Source organism: Erpetoichthys calabaricus, chromosome 3 (genome assembly GCF_900747795.2).
Source record: "Erpetoichthys calabaricus chromosome 3, fErpCal1.3, whole genome shotgun sequence".
NCBI classification, from domain to species: Eukaryota; Metazoa; Chordata; class Cladistia; order Polypteriformes; family Polypteridae; genus Erpetoichthys; species Erpetoichthys calabaricus.
This window is the reverse complement of record NC_041396.2, coordinates 30955949-30971609: the sequence shown is the minus strand read 5'-3', so window position 1 is coordinate 30971609 and position 15661 is coordinate 30955949. Positions and strand designations below refer to the sequence as shown.

At 36.4% G+C, this 15661-nt stretch overlaps 1 protein-coding gene across 1 annotated transcript in view; it reads right to left on the bottom strand.

Moving 5' to 3' along the window:
- The window catches only part of kif21b (kinesin family member 21B), a 135862-nt gene that overhangs the window by 54768 nt on the left and 65433 nt on the right, over positions 1 to 15661 (bottom strand). The window contains exons 2-9 of the mRNA XM_028796546.2: positions 14535 to 14757; positions 13887 to 14069; positions 12380 to 12529; positions 9395 to 9529; positions 5277 to 5450; positions 5066 to 5181; positions 3939 to 4134; positions 3515 to 3704 (exon numbers count right to left, since the gene is read on the bottom strand). Of these exons, the coding sequence (XP_028652379.1) occupies positions 3515 to 3704; positions 3939 to 4134; positions 5066 to 5181; positions 5277 to 5450; positions 9395 to 9529; positions 12380 to 12529; positions 13887 to 14069; positions 14535 to 14757 (1367 nt within the window). The remainder of the gene's footprint in view (positions 1 to 3514; positions 3705 to 3938; positions 4135 to 5065; positions 5182 to 5276; positions 5451 to 9394; positions 9530 to 12379; positions 12530 to 13886; positions 14070 to 14534; positions 14758 to 15661) is intronic.

Here is a 15661-nt window from a genome sequence, read left to right as displayed (position 1 = left end):
AGCGTCGCATATTCCCGATCGTAATGACATGATACGTTTTAAAATTCTCACATACCGTCTTCTGTGCTATCTTTTTTTCTAGGGCTTCCTCTGCTCCTGACAGTAGCAAATCGCCCGCAATAGATCGCCACACTGAGCACATTAAATGTATGATATTCCAACTCTCTGCACATTTAGAATCCTTAGATTTATACTTGATATCACTTTCATGATGAAAAGCATTAAAGTATGTATATTACATTTTACAGATAAATCGGTAATTTTGTTTAAATAAGAATACTGTTAATAATTACACACATGGGGTGACACAGTGGCGGAGCATTAGCGCTGCTGTCTTGTAGGGAGTCACATCACTGATATTCCCTACCTGGAGTTTACACGTTTTCCTGCTGGGTTTCCTTAGTTTGCTCCAGTTTCCTTCCAAAGATATGCAGATTTGGGGATTTGGTGCCACTAAAGTGATGCTAGTGTATGTGTGTGCTTGTATTCACCTTGCGATGAGCCGAGACATCTTCCAGGGATTGTTTCTTACTTGTGCCCAATGCTTGTTGGAATGGACACATCCCTGGATTTAATCAATAAACATCCTTTTCAGAGATACTGCGGTAAGGTGTCATCGGAATTTAATGGGTGTTGTAGGCAATTCACAATACAGAGAAGCCGAACCTGTTCTCACCGTGATAATATCTCGCACTGCCACCTGGCGGATTCCTCAAGATTTACGTAAAGTACGCGCGCAAGTATAAACATTTCAACGCTTGTGTAGCAGGAGCATCTGCTGCAGTATGCGTCGCGTCGCGTGAAGTATAACTCCGGCCTAATGAGTTTGCACACAGTGTGTGTGAGGAACTTGCAGATTTGGGTGCGACTGCCGATCTTAATGTGATGTGGAAGACCTTCTGTGACAAGACCCTGAAGGTTGCTGAGGGTTGTGTTGGTGTTACCAGTGTTCCCAGAAGGAGGTGTTTCATCTCGCAGGGCACCCTGGATATTATTGAGAGGAGTCGCAGCGCACGGCTCAATAGTAACTCTGGTCTGTACCGGGAACTGAGAAGGATGGCTGCGAGGGCTCTGAGGGCAGATAAAGAGGCATTTGTTAGGGGAATCTGTGAGCAAGTGACACACCATCTGTGGTCTAGTGACCCACGTCCTGCTTACAGAGGAATCGAAGCATTACACACATCCGAATCTGTTCCTAGAAGAGTCGCAGACAGGGCGGCTGATGACACTGCAGTTGTCACCCACTGGGATGGCTACTTGAGCAGTTGTTCAAAGCTGATCCTCTGGCTAGGACGTTAGATATCTCTGGGTCCACGGTCCTTGAGGCTGATCCTCCAATTAGCTGTGAACCACCCAATCTCACTGAGATTGCACAGGTGGTGAACCAGCTGAAGGGAGGAAAGGCTGCAGGGATCTGTGGTATCCAGGGTGAACTTCTCCAGGCTGGTGGTAAGGCTGTCCTCCTGGCATTGCAAGCAATCTTTGCTTTCATTTGGGAGACTGGCATCATCCCAACTGAATGGAAAATGGGACTTGTCGTACCTATCTGGAAAGGGAAGTGTGATCACCTGGATTGTGGCAACTACAGGGTGGATAACACTGCTCTCGGTGCCGAGTAAGGTCCTTGCTAGGGTCATCCCCAATAGGATCCGTGATCACTTGATTACCTACCAGCGACAGGAACAGTCTGGTTTTACACCTAAGAAGTCTACCAACGACTGCATCCTGGCACTGAGGGTTCTCATGGTGCACAAACACGAATATCGACAGATTTTCTTTGCAGCCTTTGCCGATTTTCGTAAAGTGTTCAACTCAGTTAATCAAGCTGCCCTGTAGGACATCCTGAGGGTTCGCGGGATCCCCTCGAGGTTGCTGGATATCATGGCCGGCTTATACACTGGTACTGTGAGTGCTGTGCAGAGTGGAGGCAGAACATCTGTGTTTTTCCCAGTTGATTCTGGGGTTCGTCAGGGGTGTGTTCTTGCTTTTGCTCTGTTCAGTGCTTGTATGGACTGGGTGTTGGGCAAGGTCGTGGGGTCCAGCGGCTGTGGGGCATCTGTTGGTGAAAAAAGATTCATGGATCTTGACTTTGCTGACGATGCTGTGATCTTCGCAGAGTCAATGAAGGCTCTGATCGGGGTGCTCGAGAGACTGAGCGAGGGAGTCTGAGTGTCTGGACCTGCAAGTGTCCTGGATAAAAACCAAAATCCAGGCCTATAATGACCTCTTGGGCACAGCCATCAGCAGTGTGTCTGTCTGCGGAGAGAGTGACGACCTTGTCGAAAGGTTTACTTACCTTGGCAATGACATTCATGTCTCTGGTGACTCTTCCTAAGAAGTCAGTAGACGGATTGGGAGAGCATGGGGAGTCATGAGGTCGCTGGAAAGGGGTGTGTGGCACTCCCGATATCTATGCAAAAGGACAAAGATCCAAGTCTTTAGAGTCCATGTGCTTCCTGTCTTGATATATGGTTGGGAGACATGGATGCTATCCAGTGACCTGAGACGAAGGCTGGACTCCTTTGGTACTGTGTCTCTCCTTGGGTACCGTTGGTTTGACTTTATGTCGAATGAGCGGTTGCTCATGGAGTCCCGAATGAGGCAGGCAGTCCCTGCATTGTGAGGAAGCATCAGTTACGGCACTGCGGCCATGTGGCGCATTTCCCAGAGGGTGATCCAGCTCGTAAGATCCTCATTGTTGAAGACCTGAGTGGCTGGACCAGGCCAAGGGGTCGCCCACATAATACCTGGCTGTGGCAGATAGAGGGTCATTTCCGGAGGGTGGGACTAGACCGCGTGTCTGCCTGGGAGGTTGCCAACTGGGATCGTGTAGTGGGTGCGGCAACGCACTGTACCAGTGCATGCTCCCCAACTTGACTTGACTTTACAGTATACTATTATAAATGTTCTATTAAAGCAACAAAATTATGTTGAAATTTAACATTTTGAATAAATAGCCTGTTTTTTTGTACACATCATTGTAATTTGTAATATTGATTAATTTTCATGTTTAATATAATTACAAGCGACTTTCTGAAAGTGTTAAATTTTAAGATCTAGTGCTTGTTTTAAATAGAAGTCATCAACATGCTTATCTTTCTAGTGTAAAATTTATTGCCAGGTAAAATTACAGAAATGATCAAGGGTTTGAACACTTTTACAAAGCAATGCATATAAAGAAAATGTAAAAAGCATGAAAAATGTTTATTCTTTAAAAATAGGTGTTGAACTTATATTTATTCTAGCAAATTTTTTTAAAAAGTATCTAAGTTAATCTGAAAGAAATTTTTATTATCATTTACAATGTTATCATTGGGAGCATTTAGCATTTAGCCATTAGATAGCCAAGAAGCTTAATGGATTCTTCTTGTTCATTAAACTTTTTATGTTCTAACATAATTACTTATTGAAATAATTTCTTGTTACATTTAGAAAACTTTTCCAAATCATAAAATTAGTTACAACATAAAATTATATTTCAATACACCCATATAGAATATAGAAAAATTCTTACCAGTTTTTGAGAGAATATGACTGACTTCTTTGGACAGCAGCTCTGTGACACGATTGTTAAGAGAGTCGATTGTCTCCTGCATTGCCTTCACACGCATTCGCAGGGTGTCATTCTCCTTTTGTAGCATGGTGTTTTCCTGAAACATGTCACTGTAGCCTTCAGCTCCATCTTCACCAATTACTCTCTTACCCTGAATAGGAAGAAAAAAAAATTTCATAGAAACAATATATAAATGAATAAGTTGAATGTAAAACATTTAGAGGTTAAGATCACAGGGTAGAAAAATACTTTGTTTGGCCAGTGACTAGTAGAGGTGAAACGTGGAGAGATTTGTCTGAGACCATCTAATAAATGGGATGTTAACATGTGGACATGCAAATAATGACTACCAGCAATAAATCAAAAGTATTCAAGTGTCACTTACTGCTTTGTATTCAATGAGTTCCATCTGCAACCGTGCAATCTCAGCTCTCAGTGTACTTATCTGCTGGCTTGTCTTATCCTGGTTCACAACCACCTTGTTTTTGATATTTCGTGCACGGTTTGCATATTTTAATGTATTCAAAGTCTCCATGAAGTCCCGGTCTGAGGGGCTTACACATGCAATCATCACTGTTCGGCTTAAGGGAGAAAAAAGAGCATGATGAAGAAGCTGGAAAATAATTGATCTTTTAATATACTGAGCAGACAGAGGATTTCACAGTGTGAAAATAACATACATCAATTGATTGCTATATATGGAGCATTGTTTATTTTGTACCTGATCATTGTTAGATCATTACTAATAAGAGAAAAATCTGAGTTTTGACCAATAAAATCTTTGTAGTCTAAAGCACATTTGTCAGAAAAGTAAAATTGACATTATGTACTCATGACCTAATTAAACAATACTTTGAATGAACAACCTGAAATGTCCTCTGAATAATAAACTGGTTGACAAAATTGTGAAAACCTGTCACCTTAAGTGAAAAAAACTTATCGTGCACTGTTAAAAAGCACTTTGAGCTATATTGTTTGTATGAAAATGTGCTACATAAATAAATGTTGTTGTTGTTGTTACATAAACTGAAGATGTTTGTTGATGTGCTGTGTAATGGGAATTTAAATCTTGAGTTCCACACTGTGTAAACAGCTAATCTAAAACAACTATACAAGGCTGCTACTTTAAAAACAAAATTCTTTGCTAAAACAAGTTTTAAGAGAAGAGAGATTTTAAGTCCAAATACTCATGTATAATTTTCCTTTCTTTCATAGTATTAAAGAGTCAAGGTTGTACATGATACAGCACATACTGTGACAGAGAGTCTCAGACTTTTATTGGTTATGTGATTTAACATATGGATAATACAACTCTTCCTCATTTTACCAAACTTTGCACAATGTATTTTTTTTAATAGTTCATATGATTTTCACACTATATGGTCCCCAATTACCCTGCTGGCAAGATTTGATTTTTCTTAAGGCAAGGCATTTGACTTCCATTTAATAAGGTATGGTAGCATCATACCTGCTCTGTTAACTATATGATTAAAAATTAAATTTAGAATTTACCTGTTTCCTCCCAGAGAGTCCTGCAGTAATCGGGTCAGCTTGGAGTCTCGGTATGGCACATGACACCCTTTTTTACTCTGATCTCCCAATGCACTGATAACATTTCCCAATGCAAGCTGATATAAATCAAAAGACACATTTTGAATGAGTAGGCTCAGTATCTACATTACACAATTAATGAACAGAAAAGGCTGCCCACTGTCTCACTTACCAGTCCACAGTTTATGGATATTCCCTCTCTGGCTCGATCTCCTGTTGCTCCAGTTCGCTTTAGTCTTTCTGAACCAGCTAGATCCACAAAATGGAACTTGGCAGTTAAAGTCTCATATTCATTGATTGGTTGAGTTACTGTGCCATTAGACTGCCCATTGACTTCGCTGTTAATCTAATTCAGGAAAGATAATAAAGTGAAAAAATACTGACTTGATCAGCATACTGCTACACCACAATATTGTAAATACATAAAATAGACACATACGTAACAAAAAAAAAAACAAAAGAAAGCAAAAAAGAATCTAATGTCACACTAGAAATGGAAAATTAACCCCATACACCCCAGATTCCTCAACACATTAATCACCAGCCAAAGTTATTATAGTTTTGCCCTATTATATTAGTTTTTATTACTATATTTTTCTGACCTCACTTGGAAATTCAGTTTAGTTTTTATTTCACAAAGAAATTTTGATTTTATTTTTTTAGATATTAGTTTCAGTTTTAGTTTTAGTAATTATGGTATGGTTAAAGAGCTACTATGGAGTTTAGTTTTGTGTCACAATCAGACAGAACTGTACATTTAACGGGTTTGGATATGAGTTTAATGTTAGTAGAAGCTTACTACACCAGAGGTTTTCAATCTCGGTCCTGGGGACCCAGTGAGGCTGCAGGTTTTTGTCCTAACCAGGTTCTATTTTTAATTAGACTCCTGGGCTAATTACGTGAACTGTTATTTCCCAGAGTCTGTGTTTTGGGAACAATATAGAAATTAGAAAAGTAAGTCTGTTAAAAAACTTTCTTAAAATTATATGGGAATAATGCATTTTTTTCTTTTTAACAATATTTTTATCTTGATTTTCATTCTGCTTTTCTAGATGTTCTAATTGTTTAATTAAGCCATTATTGTCTAATTAGTGGGACTGGCGCTACACAGAGAAAGGGCAAAACATAATGAAGTCAACAAAAGACAGTTAAGCATTTAAATCTATAGCAAAAATAGAAATACTTCTAAATGTCTTATAAATGTAAAAAATCATGCTGCTATGCTTTTCTGAATGTAGAATAAAACAAGAGTAAAAAAATCAAACTAATTAAATGAGATCAGTGTTATCAGTTGTTGTCACTGTTTATGAATCTGGCTGGAACAAAAACCTGAGGCCACAGTGGGTCCCCAGGACTGAGTTTGAAAACCCCTGTACCACACTACGTGTATTACTATTTGGTTTTGTTTTTGTCAGATAAAAACAAGCATAATCAAAACCTGATACTGAATATGAACAATTTTATCATTTTAAAATATTTTCTATTTCATTTGTGCTGAACAAATGTGTGCTGACTATTGGCACTTTTCATGTTTTCCTTTTCTTGCCCAAAATGGGCCAATTTGTGATAAAACTTACGTGAGTTTTAAGGTTTGAGGGTTTGTACTATAAATGTCTACAGCACACAACATATCCTGGTCCCAGACAATGTGCTTACAATTAAAGCTTTCAATATTCTATTCAAAAAATCTCCCATACTGGGCTTTGTTATTTTCTACTAGCCATATTGATCTCTGATTCCATCTCAGACACATACAATTTATAGACAGAAGTTTGCCACCTGCAGGCCTGAAAATAGATTCAACTGTGTTCTGACAGGTGTGATCATGAAAATCATGGGGGTTTAAGAAGAACAGGGATCTTAGTCTGGCATCAATTTGCAGACCTCACCTAGCTGTATTGAGGGAAACAAAGAAAAACAAGCATGTAGTGTCAAGGTTAGGGGCAGTGAGACTTGAATAGCCCATGCATAAGAACAGTAAACACTTCATGAGCAGAGTAAGAGCATGTAATAGGAGTATGGACACCCATAAAACAACAGAAACAGCATCTGAGATTAGGAATGACATATGCATTTCCTAAACCTGCTTATCCAGAGTAGGATCGCAGTAAACCTGGAGCCTATCTGAGCAGCTTTAGATGCAAGGCAGGAAAAATCCCTGGTATGCATATGTATGATACGGTTGATGTTAAGAACAAAAAGAGTATTATGTTTCAAAAATTTTAAAAAGGGGCACAAATATTTTAAAACAATCATTTTCACAATATCAGGTATTTTGAGCTGTGAATATAGACTAAAAAAGCTAAATGAATAAATACAGAATAAATACAAAAACACATTAGTAGGTTTAATTTTTCACCAGTTGGCAGACTCACCTATCTATCTACCTGTTCAGTAGAAACATTGCCAACTCAGTAACTTTGCAACATTTGTTTTACTTCATTGTTAAACAACCTTTTTAAAGTAAAAGTGATTGGTCAGCAACAATATGCTGATCTTGTATGTAACCTAGTCAGTCTCTCGATCAGTGCCACTTTATTTTCAAAAAGAATTTCTACTGTGCGAAGTGGCAGGTGAATTATGGCCAACAAAACGCAGGCACCTGAGAAATAAACTGAAATGTTATTCATTCATGACTTTTCTGTCCATACTTTAAAGGTTTTGTTGACCAGCACATTCCAACATTCGCTTTCTTAGTCACACGCTTTACACGCCCGTATTCAGCTTTTTCTGTCACCACAAATGCTGTGTGAACACCAGCCCTCCTTCACCAGCCACTGTTTACTGGATGAATATATGCGGGCAGCTCGTGGTAAGTAACTTTCGGTTTTAGAGTTAAAAGTTATGTATTAAAATACTAATCCCAGGAAAATGTATTCAAAAACCAAATATGAAATCCTAATTAATATATTTTGATCCATTTCAGGACTCCTGCATCCCAGGTTAGTCCTTTTGTAAGTCTGGTTGTGACGAAAACTAAAAATAGTTTTAGTTAATTATTATTATATTTCCGTTAGTCTTTCCAGCTTTAATAGTTTCATTTCATTTTAATTCTTCATTTCGGCTTTGTTAATTATCTTATTTCAGTTTACAAAAATGTTTTTTATTAATAGTTTCAGCTTTGATTTTGGTTTTCATTAACTATAATAACCTTGTTACCAGCTAGGATGTTATAACATCTAATGAGAGTGAACTCTAAAGTCATACAAAATATTTTAATAACAAACATCAACAAGATTAATAAAATAACCATTCTCAACTCTTCTTAGGGTGTACTCACACTAGGCATGTTTGTTCTGTACTGTGCCCAAGTACAATTGTCCCCACTCCCTGCTGACCTGCACACACACTGCGCATTAACTTTCTGGACCTGGTCGTGCTTTTGTCATCACCATGTGACTTTGTGTAATGGCAAAACACGATCTGAAGATGGAGTGGCAGCATGCAAGTCAAATTATTTTCCTTATTTTGTGGTTTTTTGGAGTTGTGTAGGGGTAACACTCTACCCTCTTACAGATTGAGTGTGCAGTGATGCATTTTTTTTTTATTTCGCCTTATACAATTTCTTGTATTAGGAATTTGTTAGTTTTCGCATACCCCTTGGGGTCAGAGTGCAGGGTCAGCCATTGTAGAGCGCCCCTGGAGCAATTACAGGTTAAGGGTCTTGCTCAAGGGCCCAGCAGAGTAGGATCTCTTTTGGCAGTGACAGGGATTCGAACCGGCAACCTTCTGGATACCAGCACAGATCCTTAGCCTCAGAGCCATTTTGCTATTAATCATGCTGAACGTGCTGTACAAGAAGATTTTTACAGAGACAAATGATGTTAACTGAGGAATTTGCAGCTTTTATTGCCAACTATAATTCACATTCATCTGTAAAGTGAGAATAAAAATCTGTTTTAACTCAAATGGTATCAAATTAAATGAGAATTGCATCATCTGACTTGTTGCATCATTGACATCATGTCTGTTTTCTGTACATTTAGCGATCACATTGTTCCCAGGCCTACCTCTATGAACTAGACTTTGCGGGGGTTACACACAGACAAACATGCTTGGGCGCAGAACAAGTCGCTAGTGTGTATACACCCTTAATCCAATTCAAAACTTCAAAGTGTTGAAGCCTATCCAGACAGAAATAAGCACAATGCTATAAATGGCATTGAACAGGGTGTAGTCAATCAATAGAACCAATAAGACATACTATCTACTGAACCACTTTACTGCCCTCGATCAATAATTAAAACATAATTATAAATATAAGGATATATAAACTTTAAGTCAGCTCACCTCTTCTGTTTGACTGCAAACCCTCATTTGACATAAATGAATAGTAAAGATAGCATGGGATCGTGAGCTTTGTGCATTCATCTGTGTGCTGGCTGTGGTGCGAGATAATGCTCCAAGTTTTAGGCACTGCATCAGCTGTCAAAATGAAAAATATCACCAGAGTGAAATGAAACCCAGGACAGACACTAGTTAGCAGAACTAGACATGGAGTGATCTCAAAAAACCGAAGTAAAAGGAACAGTACTCATGCAACAGTTTACTTACATAAAAAATAAAGTTACCATAAGTTACATAAATTTTAGTTAGGCCTTTAATGTACTAAAACAATACACTTTAAGGATTTCTAACTAAAAAAAATTAAAATGCTAGAATAGCCAAAAAATTTCAAGCCCTCTTTTTATGCCACTAGTATTTAAACTGCTTATAAATCGTTTTAAAAGACTCACCAATTTGTAAGTAAAAATACACTCATCTGTTCTTCAGACTAATTGAACTCTGAATTGCTTTCTTTAAAATACAGCCCTTAAATAAATAATTACTCTACTCTTATTCATACTCCAAGAAATTCAATTATCATTTTTTATTCTATCAGTCTAGTAGATTTGACAGATAGAAACTACTACTACTACTACTACTACTAATAATAATAATAATAATAATAATAATAGTAAAAATAATAATTATATACTAGGAGGCTCCGCCACCTGCTCGCTTCGCTCGCCAACCCCTGGGGCCCACTATCTCGCGGCAGGGCACTCTTCCATTAGAGAAAGCAATTGTATTTAAAGAGATGGCCTATAGAAGTGTATGCAGAGTACAGGAGAAAGTCAGTTTGGTCCTTAGTTATTATAGATAGCAAATCAGTTACTTAAATATTTCACTACAACTGTCTATTTTAAATACCAATGAATAATAAAATGTAGTAAAAAGTAAAAGGAAAAAAGGAAAAGTAGAAGTAAAACAAGTAAAATGTAATAAAACATAATAAAAAGTAAATAAAAAATTAAATTACATTAACACCTCCTCAAAAACATTATTATGACTTACATTCTATAAACGTTGCTTTTTTGCATTTCTGTTCCCATATTGTTTGGGATACTTTTTGTTTATTGGACGATTCTATCTGTTCTTGATTTTTATTATATGCAGCTCTTTTTTGTTCATTTTCTTTTTTTCAACATATATTATCAGCTCTTGCTGCTCTTTTTATATAGCAATCTAAAATGCAATGTCCTTGAACAGATAATTTGCTTTTCTGCCTTGCCATTATAACTGACTGCGCTGAAAGACAAGTTAGCACTGAGTTCCAGCAGTCGCAGGGTGGTACAGAGTGGTTGTGCACAGTAGGAGTGGTGATTGGGCAAGCAGTGTGGAGGGGAGTGGACAAGGCTGAATAACGCGGACACAATGGAAAACTTCTTTTAATATAATAGAGAGATTTACAACACCAAGATCAGAAATTTGCTAGAATCTGCACATAATATAGTGTTTTGTAATTAGAAATGTTGTCTAGCATAGCTAGTGAGTAAGTTATGTTAAATATGAAGTGGAATTGAGAAAAGTAGCTGAAACTGCTATCTACCTAGAGAAAAAGTTGGCATGCCAGCTAAACAGTAGGAGAAAAGCAACCACTTAAAGCCAAATATAGATAGAATGCTAATATTTCTTTTCTTTTATTGTACAAAGATGACAACACATGATATAACTTTTTTTTACATTGTTTTAGTCTAAAGACTGACAGAACTTGACACCAGGGATATTCACTCGATCTACATGGAAAATCCTCCATGGCACTAGTTTTCTGTTTATTTAGCAGCACTTGCAAAAAAACAGGTAGCATATTATTGAATGCATTTTCCTTAATGTTTATTTAAAGATGCAACTTGCTGACTACTACCAGGGCCTGTGTACATGATAGGCAATTATGGCCAATAAAATCCACAGAATAAGTCACTGAATGTGATTATGCTTTGCAGTTGCTATCAGTACTAGAAAGGAAACTACAAATGAGAGCCTTATGTTGACCAAAGAAATCCATGCTATCAACCTGCTGATGACAAACAGTTGTCTCTGGTTCTTCAAAGTTAAAAATTTAAATTGGAAAAATTTAAATATAACTGTAACAGCAGTGACAGAAAAGTACATTTTTTGTTTATAAATGTTCTCAAGTAGAAGTATCATTGCTAGAATAAAAACTACAATTGTTCTAGAAATGTAATTATTTACAAGTAACACAGTAAATGTAATGCACAACTACCCACCTCTAGGAATAAGACAACTTCCTTGATCATCACCAGAAAAATCCTTCCAATGAGATAGAAACTCACTCTATTAAGTTTTTTTTAAACCTATTCCCCCTTAACACAAATTGGCAAAAGCTACATTTATATGCCATCTATAGAGTTACTGCGTATAAGACACAAGTCTACTGTTAAATGTCGGTTCAAATCAAATGGAGGCTTTCCTAAATTACCTACACTCTAGGTGAAACAAATGATTGTAAAATTCCACTTAAATGACCTGGATGAGAAAACAAAATTGAAAAATACAAGTATACAAAACTACACTGAGCAAGTAAATGGCTGAATTGAATTTGTAGTCAAGATAAAGCTTCTTAAATGGCCTACCCTGACAGCAATGAAAAGTTCGTTAATTAGTTCAGTTTTTTAGCATACAAAGATATAAATGAAATAATTCTAAAATACAGTACTATCCTTATGGCATCATAAAGTACATATAAATGAAACCACAGCATAAATCAGTATTCAAAAGAAGACGGCTACTGATTATGATTTTATTTACTGTAATAGCAGTCTTCACGTACCATTACAAAGTACTACTTAAAATGATTATACTATGTATTGCTTTTGGTAGGTAACACACATGTAAATATAGAAAGTTTCTGAATCAATGAGGACATAAACTCAAAGTATCCTTGCTCAAAACCCGCAGAAAATGTAAATATGTAGACAAGAGTGTGTATACCTCCTCTTCAGAGCTAACCAATCGACAAGTGATCCCTGAAGTGTAGATGCTCCCACTTGAATCCTCATGGATTTTAATGTTGGACTTCCTGTGTCGGGAATCAAGATCACGTGTACTGTCAAAAAGATCCAGGATTTCTTCATTGTACAGCTATGAGAAAAGTAAACATAATTCATGAACATTTGTATCTCACTGTTTTAAGCCTAAAACTTTTCTATCAAAATTTCTAGATTACCTATTTCCTCCTAAGAACTAAGGGTTGACATGTTCTATCTCACACACAAACGGTAAGTGAGACTGGGTCTGCTACACCTTGAATACCAATACAACTTAAAAATAGCCTTTTGATGTCCAGGACTTTAAAACATGTTAAGAAATTTTCAATAATTTAATGATATTTATTATTTATGATTTTATTGAACTTTCTTATGAAAATATCATTTATAATTACAAATATTTTAAAATAGTATTGAATTATATCATCCTAAGGACTGTACAGTCTTATTTTTGAAATTATTGTGATTTAACCTCTTATAAAACAACTAAGAAGCAACTGAAAAAACAAAATCTTAAGAATTGAAAAAAAAAACCATAAATAATCTTATCCATCTGAATTTTGAGCCATCTTATCCTAGAAAGGGCAACAGGCTAAACTTGACTGATCAGTCTTTCCTATCTTCAGAAATTGTTTACAGCCTTTCCTGAATAATTCCCAGTTATTTCCAAGCCTTAAGCTCCCTCCAGGTGTTTTCTATATACTGTATGTCTCATGCTGTATGCTGGGAGAAAACACTGGAAGCCTATTAAATTAGGTTGACTAATGCTTGCTTTTGCTAAAGGTGGATTCACTCTGATTTTTCAAGCTGCTTGCTCATTCAGAAAGAGAGTGAGCTCCTCTTTTTGATTATACTGCTGAGCAGTGGCAATGAAGTGTAAGTAGTAATATGAACAGAACAAAATTAGGATATATAAACTAAGTCAAAAACACATTTTTTTAAAACAGTGACCGAATTTTTTGTTAAAAATAAAAGAAAATCTCCATCCTTGATATATATAAAAAAAAAAAACGCTTCTGGAATAGATCAGATCACATATGGGAATACAGTATATATTTGTATTTTTCAAAAAGGGACAGATAATTTTTTCCATTCATGTTATCTATGACTTGTTATGAATGGGCCAATTACAGACTGTTATTGTTTTCTGAGTTGGAGGATATTTCCCCAGTTTTTTTTTTTTTTGCTTAAATCAAAACTCAAGAGGTGTGGGTGTGACAGCATTAAGAAAACACAAGAAATGGCAAAAAGTTTGACTTGAACTCAGAAAGAATCATTAAGTAAACTACTTCTGAGTAAACTCTCCAGTTATACAGCTGTCTACAAATCAGAAGTGAGCAAATTCCCTGGACTGCCAATGTCAACATGCACTTGTAAATCACAAAAACGCCAGCATGTTACTATATTCTGCTTTATTAAAATTAACACTCCAGCACTGAAGCTTCTCTTACCTCTAAAAACTGAGCACTGACTTTGAATTCTGGGGGATGCACACCCTGATCTTGTGCATCTCGCTTCCTTTGCTCTATTCCCTCAAACAAGTGTTTGACGGCTCTAGGAATGATACCTTGCTCTTCAGTGGAGACATTGACATCAAAGCCTGTCCCCATTGTATACGTCTTGCCAGAGCCAGTCTGCAGGGGAAGAACAATGACTGTTAAATCAGCAGCTATGCCTAGGAACAAATATTATACAAAAAAAAGTTTTGTTGTGACCATAAATGTCATTGAGTCATTCAACATTTATGATGAGACAGTCTATTATCATCTTGGAAAAATCTAGAAAGGCTCAGCAAAACATAATAAACAAAAGGTAAAATTATATCATGGTAAAAAGTAAATATAGAGAATGACAATACTTCACAGGGTATGTATGTGTCTGCTAGGCTTAAACATGACAGACAGACAGACAGAGACAGACAGACAGACAGACAGACAGACAGACAGACAGACACTGAAGAAACAGTGAACATTTAGTATAGCACTCCTAAAAATATATTAGTTTCAACAATATTGAAGTCTATCACAAAATTGTAAAAAGTTAAAAAAACAACATACATATACAGGCATAATAAATGAAAGATGTTTAGGATTATTCACCTGCCCATAAGCAAAAACAGTGGCATTATATCCCTCAAAGCAGCCTTCTACCAGTTTGTACACACAAGCTGAATAAATTTCTTGTTGATGAGCATCCATATCAAACACAAAGTCATACGTGAAGGCTTTGTCTTTCCCCAGAAGAACTTGGGGCTCTCCTGGGGTCACAAAAGTGCAAATATGACATCCTTCAATCTTCTCTTTGGTCATCTGAGGACGAATCCTTAAAAATATATAGAGAGAGTTAGAGAAAGAGAGAGAGAGAAAGCAAAATCATGAAAGACTAAAAGAAATGGTATTATACCTGTACACATTGAAAATGTACTCTAAATTAATGTTAATTTGAAATGTAGATCATTGCTTGAAAATGTGCTGAAAAAGACAACTAAGTAATTAAAATTTAAAAGTTTCATATTACAATGCACATCTAATAAAATATATTTAAATGTCAGTTAGAAATTCTAGGGGCTACTCACACATTGCCTTATCAGGTCACATGCTAGTAGCAAGGAAAACATTAACATGGTGTTTTTGCAAGAAATTACTTGCTAAAATATCACACATTCACCACATCATGGCATTGATGACAAATAATATTGAAAATTAGTAAAATATTATAAGCAGATAAAATATGAATAAAAGATTCATACTAGTTGGCCATCAGAAAAAAAACATATGTTTTCTGCTTTGCATTCTGTGATTTGAAGAACTAATTTTAACATTATGGCTCTCAAAAGTATGTGACAAAAAGCTCTTTAAATTACACCCCTTAACACAGCATCTTTATATTTCTCAGGCTTTTAGCTTCTTCGCTACTGCATTTACAGTTGCACTTAATACTAATTTTCTTGAGTTGTACTAAAAACATAAGGATATCTACCATTTGTTATCCTTTTAGCCTTACTGTTTAATGGTAATACATTAAATGTGTATATTTTAACTGAAAAGATTTTTGAAAGTTGCTTTAATAAATAATAATAAAGATAAAACTCTGAAAATTACATTATGACATTAATTAAATTAAGTTGTTCAATTTGTGAAACATGTAGTGTTGGCTGGGATTGGCTCAAGCAGACCCCCATGACCCTTTGTTTGGATTCAGCGGGTTGGAAAATGGATGGATGGAT